This window comes from Telopea speciosissima, chromosome 6 (genome assembly GCF_018873765.1).
Source record: "Telopea speciosissima isolate NSW1024214 ecotype Mountain lineage chromosome 6, Tspe_v1, whole genome shotgun sequence".
Classification (NCBI taxonomy): Eukaryota; Viridiplantae; Streptophyta; class Magnoliopsida; order Proteales; family Proteaceae; genus Telopea; species Telopea speciosissima.
Genome location: NC_057921.1, coordinates 56,814,724 through 56,839,487, shown reverse-complemented (window position 1 = coordinate 56,839,487; position 24,764 = coordinate 56,814,724). Strand labels below are relative to the sequence as shown.

Sequence of the window (24,764 nt, the reverse complement as noted above, 5' to 3'; positions counted from 1 at the left end):
TGTCTAAGTAGGAAAAAAAGTATAATTTGAAAACCCCAAGGAGATAGCTCAGTTGGCAAAGACTAACATTTCACGGTTATATAATTTCGATCGAGATCCAATTATGGATTGTTTCATGGTGATTCAGATCAGTGTCGAATTAATATCGATCGAGATCCGATTTTCAATACCTTAAACCATCCTCCAAAAAGATAGATAAGAAAGAGAGAGAATTATATAGGGAAAAAAAGAGTCTAAAAGCTCAATTAATTTAATTCTGAGCATCTAATCCAAACTTGTGTAGGAGATAGACATGCATGACTAGGAAAGGACAGATTTATGATTTTGTATGATCAGAGGTGGATATCTCATGTGGGTTTCCAATGCAACTTTCGGTCACAAAAATTCTTCACGTAAAGGAAGATGGATACCTTGTCACCCTCCCCCCTTCACCATTGTTTTTACTCTACACTTATTCCCCTCTCTCTCTCTCTCTCTCTCCCCAAGTTACTAACAGACTACCAAATAGGATAGGGTTCTTACAGATGCATGGATGGGTCAGGCTGACCCACTTGGCTGCTGTAAAAATGAATCAATTGAATTATGATAATGGAATCTCCTTTCTTTTTTTTTTTTTTTTTTTTTTTGTGATTTAGTCAAAAACCATAAGGCATTATTAGGTGGAGAGAGAGTTCCTCGACTATATGAAGAAACCAAAGATCTTAACCAACAAATGTGGGATTATACATTTATAACTCCTAACATCTCAACACTCCACTTCATGTATAGCTAGCTTTGGTATATCTGATTTTACACATAAATAAATAGCTTAAGGAGGACAATAAAGAGGTATGATGCAACTGAAAGAAAAAGAAGAATGAGGAAGATGGAAAAGCAGGAGATTATCGACTGTGGCCTACATCCACGAGGAGAACGGAAGGCATTGTTTTCTTTTATTTTCTAAATATGTATTCTAGATACTACATGGTTATGATCCAACCTGATACAATTCAACACAACTATTTTGGAATTTAAAATCGAACAAGAATAAACCTAGAAGGGCCTTGATTAAAAAAAAAAAAAAAACAAAGAAGAAGAAAGAAGAAAGAATTAGAATTTAGATAAGGAATCCTTAATATTGTATGAGAAGACTATACTTTGAATGGTTGGTTGTAAACACACTCTCATTTCAATTAAAAAAAAAAAAGATTTTAGTATCAAATGGAAGCATGACATGTGTTTTAACAAAGGTCTCTCTCTCTCTCTCTCTCTTGGATAACTTACCACAAGAGCATCTAACATTCTTTCTTCTCAAAAATCCATTTCAAAGGTGCATCTGAAAAAATTGGAGAGAAAGGGAGGAAAAGCGTTTTCTCCAAGCACACACCCACCTTTGAGAACTAATGCCCCCAAAAGAAAGCGTAGGCACCCAAAAAAGAAGAATCCTGACCAATTCTCACGCAACTTGACTGTCCCCAATATTTTCCCCATATCCCAACTTTGCCCCTGTTCTTCTGTGTACTTCAAGGATCAATTTATGACTTAATGACAGAGTAATTACCTATATAATAAGATTTTTGTATTCCTCATTGTACTATTCTGACCAAAATATTGTCGATTAACCCCAACAATGACCAAAGGGAATTTAGCTCGTCTCCAGGGAGCCCAGCATGCATAGGGTGCTGTCAGTCGTTGGCTTGTGCCGCACACATCTCTAGGTGTGCACCGAGATCTATGCGGCATAGCTTAGCCGCTGGATGTCCCCTGGCAGCATCTTGGGCGCTAGGCTCCCTAGAGACGTCCCTGATCCAACCAAAGGGGTTTGTGTTAATTTGCAATTCATTTTGGACATGAACAATAGCAATTGATTCGAAGGATTTCTTTTTACACTATTTCGAAAACCTAAATATCGGATTTCCGATCCTAAGAGGAAAGTTACCCCAACCATATTGATCAGCATTACCAAAAATAAATAAATAAAAAAAACAATTGCCCATGTTGAGAAATTTTGATCTTAATCCTGATGTGAGAGAAAGAAGATTGGGTGTATGGATTCCAATAAATCAATGGGAAAGTAGGAAACAGAAAAACTTGCATTGGAACAAAGGGTGGGGGATCAAGAAATTGTTTGGAACAAAGAGTGTGATATGGATTTAGTATATATAACATTCAAGGTCTTTCTTGTTTTTTCACAAAGAGATTTGGATCCTCTGCAGCCTGGGGTTGTGCGGCCATTGTAATACGCGCAACTCCTAGGTCACCACCTCAACACAGATACACATTCAATGGTTGGGCATCGAGCTCCTCAAAAATGTCGTTCAAAATTCAAATTTGAAAGGAGCTCAATGTCCAACAATTGGATGGGCATCTATACTACGGTGGCGACTTGGGAAAATTCAAATGCAGCATAACTCTCACTTGAACCAGTCATGAATGTACTTGGATCTTCATTAATAGGATTTTCCCTTCATCTAATCAGTAAAATAGCAGAAAATCAAGTCTTAGAAAAAAAAATTCATAAAAATATTCACCATAATCATGTACAATTAGATTTTAAAATCTTGGTGCAGCCTTCTATTAAAGAAACTAAGAATTGAAAGGCAAAAGTAGTTGTTTTGTGTTTTTTGTGTTTTTGGTTTTTTAAATTTTCTTCCTCAAGTAATCTTGTCATCCAACATTTATTTAAAAAAAATTAATAAGGGGGGTGAGAGGTTATTTGTGTCATTTAGTTCCAAACGGCAAAAAGGAACCAAAGCTGCAAAGCAAAGCAAAGCTTGAATCTGCTCTCTCATCTCTTCTCAAACATTCCCCTTTTATATCTCTGCTTTTCCATTTTCCTTACACCCGAAGTCTTCTTTATCATTTCTTCATCGTCTCTTCACTCATTCATCTGTGAGAAAGCAAAGTTTCAAGACCCAAAACGAATAAGAGTTTGTCTCTGTTCTTCAATGGAGGATGAAGACAATTCCGCCAAATCCCAACGGCTAGTTTCAGACATGGGCTCTCCAACTGCACAAACCCAACCAAACCCAAGTAAGTTCTACTGGCATTTCCTGTCTAAAGCTGTTCTTGTTACAGTTTTGCTCGTTATTCTTCCACTTTTCCCTTCTCAAGCTCCTGAGTTTGTAAACCAATCAGTTCTAACCAGAAGCTGGGAGCTTTTTCATCTTTTATTCGTTGGTATTGCTGTATCATACGGCCTATTCAGCCGTCGAAATGTGGAAACAGAGAAGGAAAACCAATCAAAAATCGATACTGCACAAAACTATGTCTCTAGAATTCTTCAGGTATCGTCGGTTTTCGATGATGATGTCGATAGCCAATTTGGGTCTGATGAGAACAACAAGGTTCAAACTTGGAATTCTCGTTACTTTAGAGGGGAACCCATGCTTGTAGTTGAGCAAGAAAGTTCAGTTGCTGATGAACAGAATAGCACCGTTACTAAGATCAGTAACAGACCTCTGCTTTTGCCTGTTCGGAGCTTGAAATCGAGGGTTTCAGACTCAGATGCTCTTGAATCCATTAAAGAACCCCATGGGTTCTCTGGTTCGCTTAGTAGGTCCAGTTCTGGTTCGAGAAGTTCTTCTAATGGTTCTGTCAAAACTAGGAATGGGGATATTGGGGCTGTGGATCCTCTAGACTTGGAGGAGAGATTGCAGGAAAATGTTGTTCTTCGTTCCCCAATTCCTTGGAGATCGAGATCTGGAAGGATGGAAATGAAAGAAGAATCTGAAGATGTTACTCCTACTCCTTATTCTCTTCCTCCCTCAGCTGATGAAGCTGAAATCGACAGGGACAGGCTCCGCTCTCAATCTTTTCGATCCGTATCATGGTCATCCCGGACTAATTCGACATCACCCTCACCAAAGAAACACTCTCCTTCACCTTCTCTTTCACCAGAATTGCGAGCCAAGAACGTGGAAGATTCAGGAAGGAAGAAGAATTATTACACTTCTTCTCCCCCTCCTCCCCCTCCACCGCCCCCCCCAGTAAGCCGCAAATCTCCACTGATCACATCGAATTCTAATCCAGTTAGTAATGGATATTCTTCTGAGAATATGGGAATTAAGAAAAGTTTCAAAGATGAATTGGAGGATTTGAGTAGGAGCAGTAGAGGGGATCTCAGGAGCAGAAATGATCCTAGCCTGGACACCTTAAGGGCAGAAGTGAAATCAAGAGTCTATACTGAAGGTACATCAATGGCCAAATCGGTTCGAACAATTAGAGCAAATGAAGCCATTGCAGAGGCCAGGAAAGCAAGAGAATACAGTGGAGAGCGGCTGGAGGACAAAAAAGGGAAAAGATGGAAGGAGGTTGAAGCAATGTTCATGACAAAAACAGGAAGAAGAGCAGGAGGATTTGATCAACTGCCGATAAACACAGAGAACCCGAGTCTAGAGAGTCCCTGCCCCATGCCAAAGTCACCACTCTCCAAGTATCAGATAGAAGAGAAGAAAGAATCCTATGACAAGGTTATCGTGGAAGCTGATGAGGACTCGGATGGCGAGTCTGACACCGAGGCTGATGTTGATGACTCTCAAGGAAGCTTGGACAAAGAAAAAGTTGCCTCCAACAGTGGCACTGATGCAGGGGTTGATAGTGAGGTTGATAAGAAGGCAGCTGAGTTCATAGCCAAGTTTAGAGAGCAAATCAGGCTTCAAAGGATTGAGTCAATCAAGAGAGCAAGTGGGAAAGGCAGTAATAGAGCCTCTTCACAATAAACCCAATGCTTGTTCTGCTTCCAAAGAATTCAAGCAAGATGCATTTGTAGTTGGCATTTCTCTTCTACTTCTTTTCCTGTTTATGTTTTTACTTCTCACCTGAGTATCAAAGTGTTTTTGAATTATAAATCTGGTATATTGGCATATGGAAATCTGCATGGTTTACAGCCTGTGAAACCAGCAGTTTCATTGGAAAAATGTTGCAGTACTTGTTTCTTCATTTTCTTGGTGCTGGCAGCCTTAATGCCTTCAGATCTTTGTACTTATAAATTAAACCACATCTTTTTTTTTTCAAAGCATGTGGTGGCTTATTCAGTTGCCCTCTTCAAAAAAGACTCGTGTCTGTCTATGATGTGTGAAGATGTTGTGTGTGAAAGTGAATGTGTCTATGCAGTAGGCATCTTCAACTAAAACTATCTGCTATGATTAAAAGTTAAATCTATTCTGTTATAAAACGGCTAACTTGTTTGCTTTCTGGTTACAATAAGAGGAAGGAATCCCTCTTTCTGGCATAAGATACATTCAAGGGGGGGGGGTCATAGAGTATGACAACTCATGAGTGGGACTCCATGGATCATACACTGAGTTGTCCCAGCTATCAACTTGTTACAATAAGATTAGTAATGCATCACATACATGAGATTAAAAGAAAATAAGCGAGCAAACCAACCGCCTTTTCCTACAACAGCACTTGTACTACAATCCCCATCATAATTCCTTCAATTACTTGTAGTCATCCATCGAAAGGGAGGGGGAGCAAAGAGATTAGTTCTGTCAATTCTCTTGTACATCTAACGAAAACGATAAATGCTATGTTTGATATGCATTCTCGGACTATGGTCAGAGTGTACAGCCATTGATGGTTGTACACCATCACCACATGGTGAAGGAAAACTTTCCCCTTTTTCTATTTAGCTAGACTGTGTTTGGTATGCATTCTCGGAAGGGAAAAGTTTTCCTTCACCATGTGGTGAGGGTGTACAGCCATCAATGGCTTTACACTCTGACCCATATCTATGAATGGATGATAATACCCTTACCCCTTGCATGATACCCTCTCAAAGCCATCCAAAGGGCCCCGGTCAAGGGATTCTGAACATGGCTGAAGGAAAACTCATCCATAAAAGAATCTATGCACGAAAATACGATCAATTGTATATGGCATTTATTGTTTGTCCCAGAGAATACTCAAAGGATCAATGAGTATCCTAACTACACAAGTAAATAACTTACTAAAAAGTCATTTGATGTACAAACTTGGGCAAGCAAGACACATGGTTCAGAAACCAAACCAAACTAAACTGGACCCTCATCAGAAATTGGGTTGGGTATGTTAGGTTCAAGTTAGACCTGACCGAATTTGAACCTTTGGGTGGTTGCATTAGCCATTCTAGGAATATATATATACAGCCTATGTTATACTTCACAAAACTGATGTGAATCACTAGATCTCCATGGAAGAGAAAAGAAGAGAATAATCTGACAGTGATAGGACGATTTGTAGAAAATGCTGAAAGGGTAAAGGAGATTTATCCAAATTTAAGTGGTGGGGTCTAATTTGGACTCTGAGTTATTTGGGCCCTAAGGATAAAGAAGATAAACCAGAAATCTGCCTCGGTTATCCAGCATTTGCCTTTTTCGGAGGGACAAAGCGAAAAGGTCCAAAGAAGAAAAAGCTGTTAACAAAAGACTAATTACAAGAGCGCAAACTAATAATCTTACTCATGTGGGTTTGCTTCCTCTGTTTCTGGACATAAGTTTTAAAAAACCAGAATTGAACATGGGTTGATTCGAATAGGATAGAAATTGGTTAGAATTGGTTCAGAATTGACTGAAACTCTATAAAGTAAAATTAAGAAGAAGAATCAAGATTTCTAAAAATTTGGGATTTTTTAGAGGTTTTTTTTTATTTTATTCAAAAGACCTATTGTTCTTGCTATAAGAGTTAAGTTTCATTAATTTGATAGCCAAAAATAAAGATAAAAAAGTATTCATGATTGATATCAAAATAGGTTGCAGGAAAAAACCTTCGAATTGGAATCCGAGACCTGCCGCAATGCTTGCATGGCTGGGATTATCATCTTCATAATCCAATGTGAGCGTTGGGATAGCAATTCCCCAGCAATTCCCCATAAACTTGTCTCCTCCTCCTTTACTGATCTCCTCTTCCTTTACTGACCATTGACTTGCTTTCTTTATCCCAAAATGATTGGTTAATCCATTGTTTCAAACAGTTCATAGGCACAAGGGACCCTCTTAGATTTCTTAATGCCCAACCAAAAAAAGCGAAGTGTTAGGCAGAAACATTCACCATTAAAGAGAGGACGAGATGGCACACACATGCAACCCTTTTGAACTACCACAATAACATGTATAAAAATTCCCATCGCAACTAAAACCCTTTTTTGTTATATAAATCAGTCTTGTAAAGCAACTGTCCCCTAAGCCTTCCCTATTTTCCTTTAATATATAAGCTTTCATGTGATATACCTAAAATCAACCCACATATGGCAAGTTGGCACGAGGCAAGGCTAGAACGATGTACTCAACTACTATTATATAGATTAGATTCCCTAAATCAATGTTGCAGTGTGCCAAAGATGACAGGACGCACCACCTTCACGCAGAAAGGTTTGAGTGCACCGTCGTCAAGTAGACAGGTCTAGACACTCCACCGCCATGCTAAGAAGTCAGATTCATTCCCTTTTTCCTTTAATGTATAAGCTTTCACGTGAAAATACCTAAAATCAACCCACTTATGGCAAGTTGACACGAGGCAAGGCTAGAACGATGTACTCAACTACTATTATATAGATTAGATTCACTAAATCAATGTTGCAGTGTGCTAAAGATGACAGGACGCACCACCTTCACGCAGAAAGGTTTGAGTGCACCGTCTTCAAGTGGACAGGTCTAGACACTCGACTGCCATGCTAAGAAGTCAGATTCATTCCATTTTTCCTTTAATGTATACGCTTTCACGTGAAAATACGTAAAATCAACCCATTTATGGCAAGTTGACACGAGGCAAGGCTAGAACGATGTACTCAACTACAATTATGTAGATTAGATTCACAAATCAATGTTGCAGTGTGCCAAAGATGACAGGACGCACCACCTTCACGCAGAAAGGTTTGAGTGCACCGTCCTCAAGTGGACAGGTCTAGACACTCCACTGCCAAGCTAAGAAGTCAAATTCATTCCCTTTTCCTTTAATGTATAAGCTTTCACATGAAAATACCTAAAATCAACCCATTTATGGCAAGTTGACACGAGGCAAGGCTAGAACGATGTATTCGAACTACTATTATATAGATTAGATTCACTTAGTCAACGTTGCAGTGTGCCAAAGATGACAGGATGCACCACCTTCACATAGAAAGGTTTGAGTGCACCACCCTCAAGTAGACAAGTCTAGACACTCCTCCGCCATGCTAAGAAGTCAGATTCCTTCACCATTTCTCATATATATAGGAAGGTTCCTTCACCATTTCTCCTATATGTAGGAAGGTGAAGCTTGAGGTAAACGCTCTAGACAACATATGGAATTATTTCATTCACTACTGCTCTCTTATCATCCCAAACTCTTATCTTGTTGTCTGGGTTCTGATTCAAGCATTGGAGAGTCCCTCGCGGAGTCCAACTCTGTCCATCTCTTGTGTTCACTCCCTAGTTTAAGGTATGCAGGTCTCCCAATGACAAGTCATCCATTTAGATTTCAACGACAACATCACCCATGCTAAGCGATCTCAAAATCATTGTAGCTTTTCTGTTGGATCATAGCATTTGAACTTTATATGATTCTTCTCTAAGCCTTGCTCATGTCGAGATCAAAGGTCTTAAAGGAATAGAAGGTCAATTGACCATTGAACTTGACATGAACGGTGTTATCTCAAGCAAATTATGCTCAAGCTTAGCTTGGAATCAAAATGTGTTCAATCCGTGAACTATGAAGCTCTTATTAACAGGAAGAAGTAAGATCTACTTCTCAAATGTCACAATGGCAAATTTGTTTGGGCTCCTCTTTTACTATCTAGTGAGACCATGGTTCCTAAAAAAATGGTGATTTTTTTATTGGAAAAAGGCTCTCTGAGCCTAAGACGTACACTGCACCTTCTCACATTCAATATTATATTAATTATTTTGAAGAGAGAGAAACAATGATATAAAAAAAGAATGTGATAGGTGCACTGTACCTTGCTTGCTCAGAGAACCTTCAGCCTTTTTTCATACACTCCCCTGAACTTATTGTGTTGAATGCCTCCCTGGTTTCAGACCCAATCTCTTACTTGGGTGGTGGAATGTTGAGGTTCTAAGATCTTCAACCCTACAAAGTTGGAGTGGATTGTTTACATTCCCTTGAGCACTCAAGATATTTCTCACAAATTAATTTGGCACTTCATAAATAATGTTTTTTTTTATTTATGAAAAGACAAATAATGTTTCCTTATACGGTAGGATTAACTTATTATTTGGCTAAAAGGCTCTCTCTCACTCAAGCTTCACCTATCCAATCCAGCTTGGAAAAATATCTGGTCTATCCAAATGCGTCCAAGATAATAAGAGGTCTTTCAAAGGTTTATAGGTTTATTTTTTTTATGTTTCTTATTTTAACTAAAGTGATGAACCGAGAAGTTATAACCTTCTTTTAATTTGTCATTTTGTCTTATTCGCAAAAGTCTTCAAAATAATTTGAAAGCCACTTCTCATTATTTTATTCTATTGTTGCCTTCCACGCTTTTCAAATACACATATAAAATAAAATGATATTACCCGACATTGAAAGAACAAGTACGCTATACTAAAAAGCAAAAAATATATATATACTATAATTACTTTTTCACAAACCTTGATTACAATAAGATTTTTTTTCTTCTAATCTATGTATTTTTCCATGGATCTAATGGAGTATTTGCTAGAGATAGTCTAAGCTAGAGTTCTACCAAAAAAAAAAGAAGCTAGAGAATTCATTTCATAAAGTGGGGATTATAGAGAATAGAATCACATAAATTGACAAATAGCATCTAGAAACAATGACTTTCTTCCATCTGCATCCACTCAGGTTTTTCCCACTCTAATTAAAATCTAGGGCAGATGTTCTCTATGCTGCAGTGCAGCCTACGCCCAGACACATGAGCCTGCCATTGAGAGGGGCAGGGTGGTCCTTCGCCCACCCCCATGTGTCTGGGCGCAACCGACGCCCCCAGCACAGAGAACATTTGGCCTAAAATCTATTAATAACATTCTCTGAGTAGCTAGTGTAGAGTACGCTAGCACACCTCTGTGTCTATCTCTCTCCTCCTTAAATGAAATGACCCCACTACCCTTCAATGTATGATACCATTTTATCTCTTCTCATTGGTGTACTCTTTTATACTTTTTGCTCTGAGAATTCTCCCCCCAAAAAAATTATTAAATGACACAGATTTTTACCATAAATTTGTTGTGGCTCTTAAGAAAGGGTTTTTTTTCTCAACTTTCATATAATGTTCCCTTTGAGGAATCTAGAAAAGGTGCGATTTGAGTCAAGCCACATTCCATTAACAGAGAAAATCCGTACGTCACCACCTACCAAGTTAATTTGTTACGCTAGTGTATCAACCATTGGTTTCAGATAACCTTTTAGGTCTTGAGATCAGACAAGCGAAATTGGTTGGTAATGATATACCAAATCGAGCTCCCTAAAATGACGTTGATGTTAGCTTAGGGCCCACATGACGTTATTAATTGAAATGGTCCCTGGCGAACGGTATTAACCCTCCGGACAAAACTTAGATTCTCTGAAGATTATCTCCAGAAGTAACCGATCTTTTAGGATCCGCATTTAGTGATGCTACTTCATAATTCACAACCATCAGATTGGTATCAGAAGGTGAACGAGATTCTACTTTGACGTAAAATGCTTAATAGCTCAGAATACCATTGGATTTCAACACTGTAATGTGGGACCCAATGGCGGTAGAGCAGGGACAATAAAGTAACTTCACTAGAAGTTAATGAATGGCGTTTTTGCATTTTCAGCTTCATATGATCTCGTTGCCCTTTCCGTTTCCGTTTCCGTTTCCGTTTGTCTCTATTTTATCATTTTTAATCTTTCCCGATCGAGAGAGAGAGAAGAAGAAGAAGTGTGTGGAGCGTGGTTGTTGTTGCTTGTTGTGGAGCGATATTTCGATTTTCAGAGTTTGTTGCAGAAGAGAGAGGACGGTAAAGACTAAAGAGTGAACCTGAAGAATCTGGGGTTTTTTTTATTATCTTTTGAAGCTTTTTGAGGTTCGATTCGATCGATAGGGGGACGGATAAGGCATCGCTTGTTAAAGAGTGAATCTTTTTTTTTTTTTGTTCGTTTCGATCTAGGTTAGATCTGGTGCAATCTGGCGAAGAATATGTTCTGTTTTTGCTTCGATCTCTCTTGGTGAATCAGAATTTGATCTCTTGTCGAAACTTTAGGCTTCATTCGTTGATTCCGTGTTGATTTGGTTTGTTTTGGAGGTTGGGGGAGATAGGAATTCTGAAGCTTTTTGGTGCAGAAGAGAAGCTGACATTGAAGGGAAGAAGAATTGGCTTCTGGGAATTGTGAGTTTTCTTTGTACATATTTTTTGAAATTAAAGATGTCAAAGTTAATTTTTTTCTGTTCAAGGAGAAATTATTTTTTATGACTTGCAATTCGTGGCTGTGGTAGGGATAATTTTTGGTTTCGGGGAAATCTAAGTTTAAACGTCGTTGGTGGAATTGGATTGGAAGCATGTATATTGAGGAATTGAAGAAAGGGGACCTGGAAAGTAGAGAGAAAGAGTCGGTTGCTGATGTTTCCCATAGCGGAATTGCTGTTTCGGATGCGAAAAGGTCTTTGATTGGTGTAGGAGCTCGTGTTCTGTTCTACCCAACTCTGCTGTATAATGTTGTCCGGAACAAGATTCAGTCGGAGTTTCGTTGGTGGGATGGGGTTGATGAGGTACATGATGCATGCATGTCATTTTTCCCTTTGTCTGTTTACTAGACTCTACGTCCTTCGCTCCTTGCTTCTCTCTCTGTCCCTGTGTTGTTTCTTGTGCTAAGGATATTATCTGTGCATCACTGTATCCTGAAACTATCAGTTATATTTTTCTCCTTAGGGCCTACACAATTGTAGTCGATTTGCGAAGAAAATGATAACTTTATAACCCTTTCATCCAAAAGAAAGAGAAATGAAGAGCGCTTGTGGGTGGGGAAAAGTATAAGCATATTGATAGTTCAAAACCATGAGTAAAGGAGTGAGGGTAATCAATTAAGGGATCTAATACCAGATGATGGTTCTTGTAAATTTAGAGAAGACATTAGAAGTAATTGGTCGTATCTGCTCAATATGCTTATGACCTAATGCTAGTAATGTTACTATCTATGCAGAAGGATCAACATGAGGTTTTATTGGCTTGATTCAAGTTTGGCCTCTGTATGATGCAAACCTGAAAATTGAAAGGATAAAACAAACTTTACCAATAAGTATAGTGAGGAGTTTAAATGTGAATAATGAATTTTTGGCTTCACTCTGCTAGCATTCAATCATTAATTAGAGTCTGCGATTTTCCCATTTGATGTGGCTAAACTTCTTAACAGTCATCCATTTCTCACAAGCATTTTTTAGTGGTTTCACATGAAAGGATCTGCTTTTGTATTTGCTTTTCCATTTTTTAAAAATTCAAGCATTTTGTAGCGTAGGTTACTGTTTTTGTGGGTTTAAGTATCTGAAGCCAAGGATTAAAGTATCGGTATCGGGTATCTTATTGGAAGGGTTATTTTAAAAGATGTATCAGATCGTATCGAAGAGATGTGAGATACGTTCAAGATACGCATGTAAATGGTCAAGAAACGTATGGAAATGCTTAGGATACATGAAAAATACAGTTTTGAAGCATCAAACATTATAAATAATTATATAAATATTATGTCTAAAAAGGAAAAAAAATACGACACGACAAATGCATTCAATTGATTATGTATAAAGGATGAGTTTCTTACATGTTACTAACACCAAAAAAGATGTCTTTTTCAGTTTGGGGAAGATTTAGGGTTTAGATGCACACAAGATTGCCAAAAAAAAAAGAAGAAAGAAAAAGAGTTGATGTAATCATTTAGGTTGCAAAATTTGAACTATTAATTCAGAGTTTTGATAAATAAATGTTCTTGCAAAAATCTCATTTTGATCCCTGATTTTAGGTTATGTAATCCCCAAATAATGATGAAATCAACACTACTAGAGCTGCTTTTGCCTGTAGAAGCAAAGAACCAAGTTGATTTTGTCAAAAAAATTAGAATGCCTTATAGGAGCTCTCGTTAAGTGTTTTGCAGTCATGGATCGTGTTCTGTAATTTATAAGTGATGTATCGAGCATGTTGATAGGTATCTGCCATGTATCGACCATATTGGGTCAGTTTCAACCCAATACAGTCGATCCTTTTTTTTTAAGTATTGTATCGGTACCTTAAAGATATGGTACATATCGGTTTGTATCTATCTGCAGATACGGTAGGATACTTAAAACCTTGTCTTAAGCTCTTCATTATTTCTGGTGTTAGTAACATGTAAATCATGCATTGTGTGTGTTAAGAAATATCAACGTTGTAAAACCATCCTTTCCTATTGTTTGCTAATAAATCATTTATCAGTTTATATTGCTAGGGGCTGTTCCATTTCCTACGGATGTTCCCCGCCTTCAACAACTTGGTGTTTGTGGAGTGATCACGCTAAACGAGCCGTATGAGACATTGGTTCCCACTTCACTGTATCGTGTGAGTATTTCTTTTTGGTATTTTATGTTATTTCATCTGAGGTGCAGTTTTCTCTGTTCCCAGTTTTTATTCTACTAGTTCTACCTACTTTTGAGCATGATGTGTACTGCTTTCTTCTTAAAAAAGAACTCTTCTTGAGGTTTCTTAAATTTTGTAAAGTCATTCTGTCATAACTTTACTACAACTCAACTAAGCCTTATCCTGACTAAATGGTGTGTTTACACAGACCCTATTTCTCAATTAAATTCTATTTGAAACCATCTTTTCCTGATTATTTTGTGGTTAACCTAAATGAAGTAGGTGCTTCATTTGGACTTGACCTGGGGCATTAGCAATTTATATGTTAGCGAATACAAAATTTAATTTACCATGTCACCATTTTTATTTTTATTTTTTTTTATACCATCTTTGATGATAGTCCAAAGTTCTGTCCTGCTTGATTAGCTTTTTTAGCTTATGTTTTTGGCTCACTGCATTTTAATATGCTTGGTGGGAATTCTTTTTGTATTATTTATTCTGCTCCATTATATCATCTATTATGCATGTGCTGAGTCCTCAGTCTCCCAACCTTTAAGTTGGTGGATAGCCATGGGTTTTCCTACCTTCTTTAATTAGGTACTATGCCCTGCAAAATTTAGATTCATACATACTTACGTGGATAACCCTTCTAGATGCTGTTCTGCTTTGTTTCACCTGTCCGGTGACTATAGTGATTTCAGTTTGTTGAAATGAGTTCTTATTAGAGAGAAGTTTTTTTAATGCTCACCTTAGTGGATGGATGAAACTTGTCTAAGATTTATGGTCTTCATAATACACATGCACCATTCGTTATGGATTATTTTATCGTTTCTTTGATCCCTATTTTTAGTGCCAGCTGCTATTATGGCCATTTTATTCATCCATTTTCTCAATAAAATTATTGTAGGCTCGTGGAATTGAACATCTGGTAATTCCTACTAGAGATTACCTTTTTGCTCCATCGTTTGGAGATATATGCCAAGCTGTAGACTTCATACACAGTAAGTCTTTTATTTACTCTTTTTTTTTCCCCATCATTTATATTCTTTCGTTTCTCGTCTTCCTATACATGTCAATTTATGCCAACTATTTGTGGCAACATAAACACATCCTTTGCTGCCATTCCACACTATGGAGGAGCATATCGTTAGTTAAACCAGGAGTCCTCTACCCTGACCCAGTTCTTTATGCCCTTTCCTTGTTTGGCTTTCAACCTTGCATCATTTCACTTCAACTTTATCTCCAATTATTATTATTTTTTGTTCTCCAAATTAACCTCTGAAACTTCCATGAGAATGGTGTTATTTTCACCATTAATCAGCAGCTGGGGGATGAACCAGCCTGATCAAATGCAATCTTGGAATTATTACATGGGCTGTCCATAGATACCCATGGACAGGCCCATCCATAAAACCTGCGCCCTCTGATTTTAGTTGTTTGTTCTTTTGTGAAGAGAATGCTTCTTTTGGGAAAACGACATATGTTCACTGTAAAGCAGGCCGGGGACGTAGTACAACTATTGTTCTTTGTTATCTGGTCTGTGCTAAACCCAGATGTCTTTGTTCATGGTTAAATAATCGAGGTTTTCTGCAAGAATATTAAGTGTTTACTCTCCTGGTGGGTATGCAGGTGCAGCACAAGCAGATGACACCTGATGCTGCATATGAATATGTGAGATCTATTAGACCGAGGGTGCTCTTGGCATCTTCACAGTGGGAGGTATGATAGCTTTACTAAATTTTCAACCTCAAATTTCCCTTGGCATATAATTGAACAGTTTATGGTTTCTATAAACTTAAAATCATACTCACAGCATGATTACAGTGTTGCTAGTTTTGCACATGCTTCATTTTACATACACATGTGGGTTATGAAATGAGTCTGCTCAATCATGCTGGATCTAGTGAAACTGTTACTGTTTTATTTATTTATTTATTTTTTATCATGCTGCAATGATGCATGTTAATACACATGCTGGTGCATCTTCAAAGAGTCTGATTAATGATCACAATCTTAGGCATGTGCTTGGTTGCCGCCTGGAATGAAATGATTTCCCTATGGTTCGCCTTAGCATGCGACTATGTTGTTAAAGGGGATGGGCTCATTTCCATTGAAAAAAAGAATAATAGTAGAGGTGGTTTCATTTGGTTCAAGCCAATATGAGCCACCTATCAAAAAACAATCCAATTTGAGCCAGATGAATGAATTGTTGAAGCATTACCATATGCATACAAATGTTATGGGACTCAACATGAAGTAGTTTCATTTTATGTAGCAACAGATGTGCCTTAGTTACAATGTATGAAAATAACAGTAAATTGTTCAGCACAATCACTTCTGTATTTTCAGAGCTAGGTCATCTTTTGAACTTTATAGTTTATAGATGGTAATAAAAGGATTGGATAACCCAATTGTTTCCAATTAAATGGCATTTACTACGTTCTTAGCTCTAATAATTTGGTTGATGAGTTGCAGGCTGTCCAAGAGTACTACCGTCTCAGGGTGAAGGGAGCCTGTGTCTCTAGCTTCTTGCACAATCCATTTGTGAAAGCATTAGCTTCCCCAGCCGCAACCAAAGACTTTGCAGCCTTTGATGACGGCTCTGTAGTAGTTGTAACCAAAGCTGACCTTGATGGATATGATGCTAGCTGCGACTCTAGTATTGTTGGCAATGAGGTATGGGCAGAGCTGAGCCTGGTCTATAGGGTACAGTTTGCTGGTCAAGGAGTCCTGGCAAGGCTTTCATGTCTGTGGCTTCGCTGCCACACACGACAGAGAATATCAGGTGAGAAGCTCAGCAGGGAGAGCAGCTGCTCTGTGGAGGCCGACAAGTTGCGAGGGGTTGGTGTAGACATTCATGTCTATTGAGAGGTGCTGATGTGTTGGTGAAGGTGTACAGAGGTTTTATTGGTCTTTTTTCTTTTGGGAGTGGAGCTCGGCATGCCCTCACCTGGAAGTAAAGTAGCACGCCCTGCAATAACTGTCATGTAGCAGTTTAGGTGGGGCCGAAATTTTGTGTATAGGTGAACCTCAAACTCACCTGTCAAATTCAGGTCCAATCCAAGTCTGTCCAGTGGCAAAACAAGGTATTTACTGCATTGACATACACAAGACGGTATGTCTACATATGAGAGGATACCTTGTGTTTTGGTCTGAAATTTGCCTCGTGGTAAATCCATATCAACGGTCAGAATATTCAGATCACACTTTCACCTGGCAAAAAACACAGGGTGTATTGGTCTGCTTCCAGGTGAGGGCGTGCTTGAATCTCTCGCCCATTTTTTTTTCCTCCCCCCTTCCAAAGGTTGGTGTTATATAAGAAGACAGGCAAAGCAAATAATAAAGGAGTCCTTTTTTCGTATTTGTAAAAGCAAGCAAAAAGATGGAACCAAAGTCTGGCTGAAGGTTGTGGGTCGTTTTCTCCCCCCAACCTCTAAGTTATAATGTTCTGTATGTGTACATAAAGTAATATTCATTTCATTAATGCTTTTCTCTCTCTCTCTCTCTCTCTCTCTCTCTCTCTTGCAAGTAGCTACTATAATACGAAGCTCTGATTGGAGAAAAGGAAAATTGCAAGCATAAGCTGTGATAGTTACACCAGAAGCAGAAACACTTCTGGGTGGAGATGTGTTTAACATTGAGAGACTCGAAGGTTCTTCTGTGTGGTGTGCTAGAAGGAATGGATGTTGTTGGGCTACGTTTTGATGCCTGACAGATGAGGGAAGTAGAATGAAGTGACGGATTAACTCACAAGTTCCCCTCATAATAGTAAAAAGATTGACTTGTTTGGAAAGCAGGGGATAGCAAAGAATGGAATTTTTTTTGTTACACATTGTTCTCTTGTTTTTAACTTTTACAAAATCTATCCCCGACCACTAAATCCTTTGGGAAAATGTGGGTGTCACCATCTTCCTCTCACAAACCAAACGTCCTTGTGTTTCTGTACTCTTCTAACATTAAGTAGTAAAAAGGAAATTGGGAGAGGGTTCTTGAGCAAGTGGCACAGTGGAGCCCATCAATAAGATGTGGCAAATAGAATCTAATATGGGAGGGCAGCAAGGTCTTTTTAGCAGAGGACGAGAGAGAGTGTTACGATTGGAAGAACTCACCCTCATAAATCGGTCTACAAGGGGAGAAAACCCAATATTATATATGCCTACATCCAATCCCTTATGGGACCGATGTAGGACTATTGCACATAACATTACCCCACCCTTTAATGGCCGACGTCCTCGTCGGCCCACTCCGGATCAGGTAGCCCTTTCTAGGCGGTTCCACTCTGCTCCAGGACCCTTTTCTGACAGTAGGTAGCCCTTTCCTGGTGGCAGGTAGCCCTTTCCTAGTGGCTCGCACTCTGGCACCAATTCGCCCCCCCAAGTAGCCAACCGCAAAGGACAGGTCAATGAAAGCACCAATGTTACGATTGGAAGAACTCACCCTCATAAACCGGTCTACAAGGGGAGGGAACCCAATATTATATATGCCCACATCCAATCCCTTATGGGACCGATGTGGGACTATTGCACATAACATTATCCCACCCTTTAACGGCCGACGTCCTCGTCGGCCCACTCCGGATCAGGTAGCCCTTTCTAGGCGACTCCACTCTGCTCCAGGACCCTTTTTCGGCGATAGGTAGCCCTTTCCTAGTGGCTCGCACTCTGGCACCAAGTCGCCCCTCCCAAGTAGCCAATCGCAAAGGACGGGTCAATGAAAGCACCAATGTTACGATTGGAAGAACTCACCCTCATAAACCGGTCTACAAGGGGAGGGAACCCAATATTATATATGCCCACATCCAATCCCTTATGGGACCGATGTGGGACTATTGCACATAACAGATAGACACAGAAGTCCTACTCCAACTTGATTAGAGAGGTTTTAGAAGATTTGAGATTTCACCATGGATGCAGTGTCTCAGCTTGTCTCAAGCCCTGGTGGGAGTTGGAGGATGCAACCCAGCAAAAACAGGGGGGTTTTGATCATTTTATAAGGGGCACCTGTGAAATGACCCAAACACCCCAATTTTTTGGTGGGCTGGATCCTCCACCTCCTGCCTAGACTGGAAGAGATCCGAATACTTTTCCCCAAGAAGTCTCTTCCACTTCCATATTGATTGAAGCACGTTAACAATCTTTTTACTTTAAGTATATTCCGGGGAGAGAGGAACCCAAGTTTAATTTCTTTTCTTATATTTTTCTCTCCCCCTAGCTAACCTCCAGAAAAAGCCTTTTTTTATAGGGGACATAATTCGTTTTTTTTGTTTGTGGGTTAGTGGCCACAACAACTACAACACTTGAGAGGTTGGGTTTCCATAATTAATTCTTGGGGCCAGGGTTCTTGCTTCGAAACCTGGCCCCACCAAATCGTATCTGATTTGTCTACCCAGAATATCCGATCACATCAATTTTCATGACCCTACCTCTAAATAAGCATTAACCATCGGATTGAGACAGAGTAGTGGGGCCTTCTCTCTAATACACGTTTATCCCTGATCTAATGGTCATAAGAGCCCTACTGATGTCAACCTATCTTCACTGATTGAATGATTCCTTTCTATCTCTCGTCGTCCGTTTTCAGGTGGTCCAGTGGTTTCCAGGTGGGTGGGCAGTGGGTCCCCTCGTCGTACGTGGACGGTGGACGTTGGACGTTGGACGTTGGACGTGAATGTTTGTCTTCTTTCCTTCCTGGGGGCCGGCGCGAATGTTTGTCTTCTTTCCCTCCACGGCTCTCTTGCAAATCAATTTTGGTTTTCTGTCACCATCCCTACTTTCTTTACTTCTACGAATACTGTTCAAATGAAGAAACAAATGCCTTAACACAGACCAACCTTGAAACCCTACTGTTTCTCTTCTTCTTCCCAGTTCAATACCTCCATTACTTCTGATCTGTGCTGTCCTGAATCGTTAAGATTTCTTCTTTTAACCATGAATCGTGTTCTGGGTTTTCTGTTCTTATTGGGTCTCTCTTCAATTGCTTTTGCGGAAGAGAAGTTCGATTCTCACCTTCCGAGACCATTAATCCTCGAATACCCTGAAACCCATGAAACTCAATTGAAAGGATTGGATTATGATGAGCTACAGTTACAGTGTTCGAGCTGGAGGTTTGCAGTTGAGGCTAATAACCTAAACCCATGGAAGACGACCCCGCCCGAATGCGCTGACTATGTGAAGGATTACATGACAAGCAAAGCTTACACTTTTGATCTGGAGAGGGTTTCCATAGAAGCGGGTACTTACGCGAGGAGTCTTCAGCTCACTGGAGATGGGATGGATGCCTGGATTTTCGATATCGATGAGACACTGCTCTCAAATCTTCCGTATTATACCGACCATGGGTTCGGGTGAGTTCATTTTTTTTCACCTTTGTTTGTGATTAGATTTTGGTCTGAACTGAAATCTGTTTAATTGATCTTTCTGTGAATTTTTGTTTAATTGAGGTGATGGGTTTTGCAAGAAACTGATTCTCTAACATGGGTTTCAATGGAAATGCAGTTTAGAGGTTTTTGATGGGCGTGAGTTTGATAAATGGGTGGAAAAAGCTGCTGCTCCTGCCATAGAGTCAAGTTCGCAGTTGTATAAAGACGTTTTGGGGTTGGGATTCAAGGTCTTCTTGTTGACGGGGCGGAGTGAAAAGCAGAGGAGTGTTACTGTTGAAAATTTAAGAAATGCAAGATTTCAGGATTGGGACAAGCTTATATTGAGGTATGGATTTTTCTTGTTGATTGAAAGTTCGGGTCCCTCACCTCCTAGTAGAATATTATGTGTTCGAACAATTGGCAAAAATTATTTTTATTGTTGCGTAGAATGATTGATCTTAATAATTGATTTTGAGTTTCTCTGATTAGTATCCGTTGATGCTTAGATCCAAAGATTTTCCTCCCTTAATGGTTAATTTGACAAGGGTTCCATTTGTTGAATCATAAGATCCTTTCATTTTCTTTTTAATTTGATAGCCTATCCATAAAACCTTTCTCTCTCTCCCCCCCCCCCCCCCCCCCCCCCCCAAAAAAAAAAGAAAAAAAAAGAGGCAAGATTTGATTCCAGGTCTCAGCTATCGGCTGCTAGAGACCATAACACCAGAGGGGTGGTTCCTCAAAAGATCCTTCGATTATGGTTGATATTTTTCTTCAATATAAAGGGCTAAAAAGGAAGTTCCATCAGACCAACGATCTAGATATCATGCATTTGTGCTGCAAATAGTGGTTTTAGTCTGGTATTACCTATCTATTTAGTGGTTGATGACTTATATTCTTTGTTACTTTAAGATCTTAGGTTTCTTGTCATAGTTCAGGATTTTGTATGAATTTTATGTGTGAATTATGCTTTGTTACTTTAAGATCTCAGGTTTCTTCCCATAGTTCAGGAATTTGTATGAATTTTAAGTGTGAATCATTCTGCAGTTTGGGTTCTTTGCTTATTGTTAGAGTATGAAAGGACTGATGATTACAGCATACTAGAGAAAGAGAGGGCTTTACCCATGCACTCAATGTATGCCAAGGCTCTCATTTAGGACCTTATATGAAAGATTAGTTTCGTTACTCGTACTTGTTAACAACTCAAGATGGTAACTGGTATATAAATAACCCAAATTTATATCTCAATTGGGATCTCTCACAGAGACAACTTAACATGGTGAACAATACTGTTTTTCAATAATTTCCTTCTTTCGTAACATTTGATGACTGTAAAGTTTTGTTGCTTTCAAAGTACTTCTAAGCTCCTAAAAAGATTTTGTCTTGGTGAAATGAAAACCAAATTAGTTACTAGAAATGTTACATCAACTGTATCAACATACACTTGATCTGCTCATGCTATGAAATCCAGGGTATAATTTACAATCACCACTGTCATATGGTGAATGGTTTTGGCCTTTGATTCTAATACAGTACTAAGATTGTGACTACAATCACCATTATCATATGTTAAATAGTTTGGCCTTTGATTCCTCCAAGTCAATAGTCAAGACTGATTATCTCACTAATTTTAGAAATTGGCACCTAAACTCTTGTTCCTCCATTACAAGCACACAATCGAAATGTAGAGCGCCGTAATTTGTGAACAGGGCACATGTACTAGCTAGGAGAACATTGAGAAACTCATGGATTATTAGTTCATCTAGAGCCTTATCTGGCAAAGCCGTATAATTTCGGATTTTCACATCTTTGAAACTTATGTGCATGGTTCAATGCCATACGGGATATTAGCTCCTGACATCTCAGTTCTTCTAACTCCCCAGAAACTTGAATTTACAGTCGTGAAGTTCCTGGCTAGCTCAGTTGGCAAGGTATATTGTAGACCCGGGACCCTCCCTGCTATTTGTGCTTTCATCAGGTGCACAGGCTGCTGATTAATTTTCTCTCCAGACCCAAAAGAAGAGGGGGAAAACTTTTACAATCTTTAAATTAATCTACAGGTACGATTGATAAAATTTTTTTGTTATGGGACTCGAAGGAAACTTGATTCCCTTCAATTTGGTTGTGTGGAACAAGGTGACAAGAAAAACCTCACTGTCTTAGGTCTTTGCTGTGTTTCGACGTTAGCAATGTGCTTTCTATTCAATATATTGTTACTGTATTCTATTGTTTTCAATTTTTAGTTGCTGTCAACATTATTGATCTAAGATTTATTGCAAATTCATTTTGTGTTATCGACTGGCATTTTTATTCTAGATGTTCAGATATTCGAGGTTCGAACTCTGGACACTGTTCATCATTTTATTTATTTCTCAAGTCATTTACTAGTGTGCCATGCTAGGCATTCAATAATTTCAAGTGATACTTTTTCATTTCTTACCTCTGCAGAGCCTTGGAGGACCATGGAAAAACCGCAACTCTATACAAGTCAGAGAGGAGGAGCGAGATGGTGAAAGAAGGATATAGAATTCTGGGGAACTCTGGAGACCAATGGAGTGATTTACTTGGTTACACCATATCAAATCGTTCCTTCAAGCTTCCAAATCCCATGTACTATATTCCCTGATAAGAATGACAGAAGCAAACTTTTCAATTTTTATCAAAAACCCATTTATAACTGTAGTCAGCTATCTGACTCCTATCAAGTGTAAATCATATAAACTCCAACATATCATTGTGTAAGTAATTTTACATTAGAAAGCGACTCTGACTTTCTCTCTCTTTCTCTCTCTAATATAATTACCAAATATGGTAAGAGTTGAGATTATACAATCATGATTATAAAACTTTACTTTCTCTTTTTCAGGGGTGATTTCAGTACCTTTACAAGTAACCAGATGCTACCGGTATGAAATCAGTACTTGCAAATTAACCCTTGACCAAGGTCTACAAATTGGGTCCATTCTAGCAATATAACTTGTAGAGCTTTCAAATGGGTTGTTCAAGCTCACATGAGCACCACAAAATCTTTTCATTATAGGGTTTTGTGGTTGGCAAGATCTTCATATAGGATCTTTACAAGGTATTTTGCTTAATGCTTTCGATTTGTGAGATTTTGTATAAAATCTTTACAAGATCCAAAGATGTGTAAGTATTCTGAAAATTTTTTAGAATTTATTCACCCAAAAAAATCTTTAAGTCAGATTGAAAACTAAAAAGGAGAAGAAGAAGAGTCTTTAAGCTGGGTAATATGGTTGAATTGGGTAATATGATTGAATTGAATCATCAAAATCTGATGTGATAGATGCAAAAGAAACTGTTGAGCCAACTGTCATTGACCGCATTAGCCATTTAGCCTCCCTATGGCAGAGATAATCATTGACAAAGGAAGCTTTCCTTCCTATAATGTGGAGAAAACCCTTTTTTAGTGATATAATACAGTGGTAGGTTGCCAACTTTTTATCCAACATTCCAGCATGTAAGTTGGGCTGGCTAATATCATAATTCTTTATTGAAGTCAAGTAATGTTTAAGAGTCCATCAGAGTTCTGAGACATGCTTAATAGAATTAAATTATAGATCATAAAATATACTTCCTTGCTATTTATTAGATAATAAACAGCAATATTTATTAGTTAGAAAGTGGGCCTTGGCGCAACAGTAAGGTTGCTCCATTGCGAACTAGTGGTTGCGGGTTCAAGTTTGTAAAATGGGGATAAGGCTGCATACATTATGATCTTCCCCTGACCCTGCAATGGCGGGAGCTTTGTACATTGAATATTCCCTTTTTCTTTAAGGTACTGGATATTAGTTCTTTTTCAAAAATATTTGAAGCAGAGTGCCCTCTAGTCCTCCACAGATCTATTGTAGAGAATTTTTCTTTACAAATTAGATCAATCTATTGCTATTATGAGAGAAGGGGTTTATGTGGTATATCATATGTATTGTGGTGTACATGCTTCATTAAAAATTATGTAATGTAAAAATATAGAAGTGAGTTAAGTCATGAATGTCTTACCCCCCAAAAAAAAAAGAGTTATGAATGCAATTGTATCTTATAGTAATTATGTTTAGTGTATCCTAAAGGTTGTTAATCATCCATTATGGAACCAATTGTTAATTTAATCTAATATATGTATTAGATTAAATTAACAATTCAATCTAACACATATATTTTGCTTATATGTATTAGATTGAATTGTTAATTTCATATTGTATCTATTCTAGGGTCATCTAACCATGATATATAGCATTTAAAATCCACCATGTTAATATGAAAGTACATATGTACGTTCACAAAACCCAACTTTTTTCCTGATTAAATTACATCTAAGATTGGATCGAGTTTCCCTCCACCCACGGTGAATGGGATCTCATTCACCAAGGGGCGTGAGAGGGCGGGAATGGATTTCGGTAAGGTATTTTGGAACATACTAAAACCCTAGGAAGGTTTTGTGAACTCTAATATAGCGGGTGAACCATCGTCATCTATGGGTTTAAGATTTATTAAAATATTTTTTTTTGAGAGAAGGGTGACTGTTTACCTTTTTGTTTAACTTGGACAGGAATTCTAAAGAGCTCAACTTTAATTATCCAAAGCTCAAACTTTAGATATAAAAAAAATTTCTGTTAAATATGAGAAGAGTTGTCAATTTGGGTCAACATTGTGATAGTTACATACATTAGATAGAAATTACAATGAAAAAATACATATTGGCATGTAACATAGACAAGCAAAGTACTATTGCTAAATTTTCTATACATGAATTTACACTAATGGCAACGGACCGTAGAAGATCAAATGAAAGAAATAAAAACTTATTAAACATTAGGCTTTGCCTTTAGACAGTTTTCTTTCACTGCATTAAAAGATTCATCACACCATCCTAGGGTTCACAAACGCCTATTACATTTTAGTATTTTTCT

General features: G+C 38.4%; 3 protein-coding genes across 3 annotated transcripts; all 3 read left to right on the top strand.

The window, feature by feature from the left end:
- Positions 1-2,740: 2,740 nt before the first annotated feature.
- Positions 2,741-4,877, top strand: LOC122665107 (serine/arginine repetitive matrix protein 1). The gene has a single exon (XM_043861175.1). The coding sequence runs from the start codon at positions 2,928-2,930 to the stop codon at positions 4,698-4,700; it is 1,773 nt and encodes a 590-aa protein (XP_043717110.1). The 5' UTR covers positions 2,741-2,927; the 3' UTR covers positions 4,701-4,877.
- A 6,475-nt stretch (positions 4,878-11,352) lies between these two features.
- Positions 11,353-16,566, top strand: LOC122665221 (phosphatidylglycerophosphate phosphatase PTPMT2-like). The gene is made up of 6 exons (XM_043861312.1): positions 11,353-11,653; positions 13,344-13,466; positions 14,392-14,485; positions 14,938-15,020; positions 15,114-15,203; positions 15,960-16,566. The coding sequence occupies exons 1-6, from the start codon at positions 11,444-11,446 to the stop codon at positions 16,350-16,352; spliced, it is 993 nt and encodes a 330-aa protein (XP_043717247.1). The 5' UTR covers positions 11,353-11,443; the 3' UTR covers positions 16,353-16,566.
- A 2,728-nt stretch (positions 16,567-19,294) lies between these two features.
- On the top strand, positions 19,295-22,588 carry LOC122665224 (acid phosphatase 1). The gene is made up of 3 exons (XM_043861316.1): positions 19,295-19,827; positions 19,979-20,188; positions 22,288-22,588. The coding sequence occupies exons 1-3, from the start codon at positions 19,412-19,414 to the stop codon at positions 22,463-22,465; spliced, it is 804 nt and encodes a 267-aa protein (XP_043717251.1). The 5' UTR covers positions 19,295-19,411; the 3' UTR covers positions 22,466-22,588.
- Positions 22,589-24,764: the final 2,176 nt, after the last annotated feature.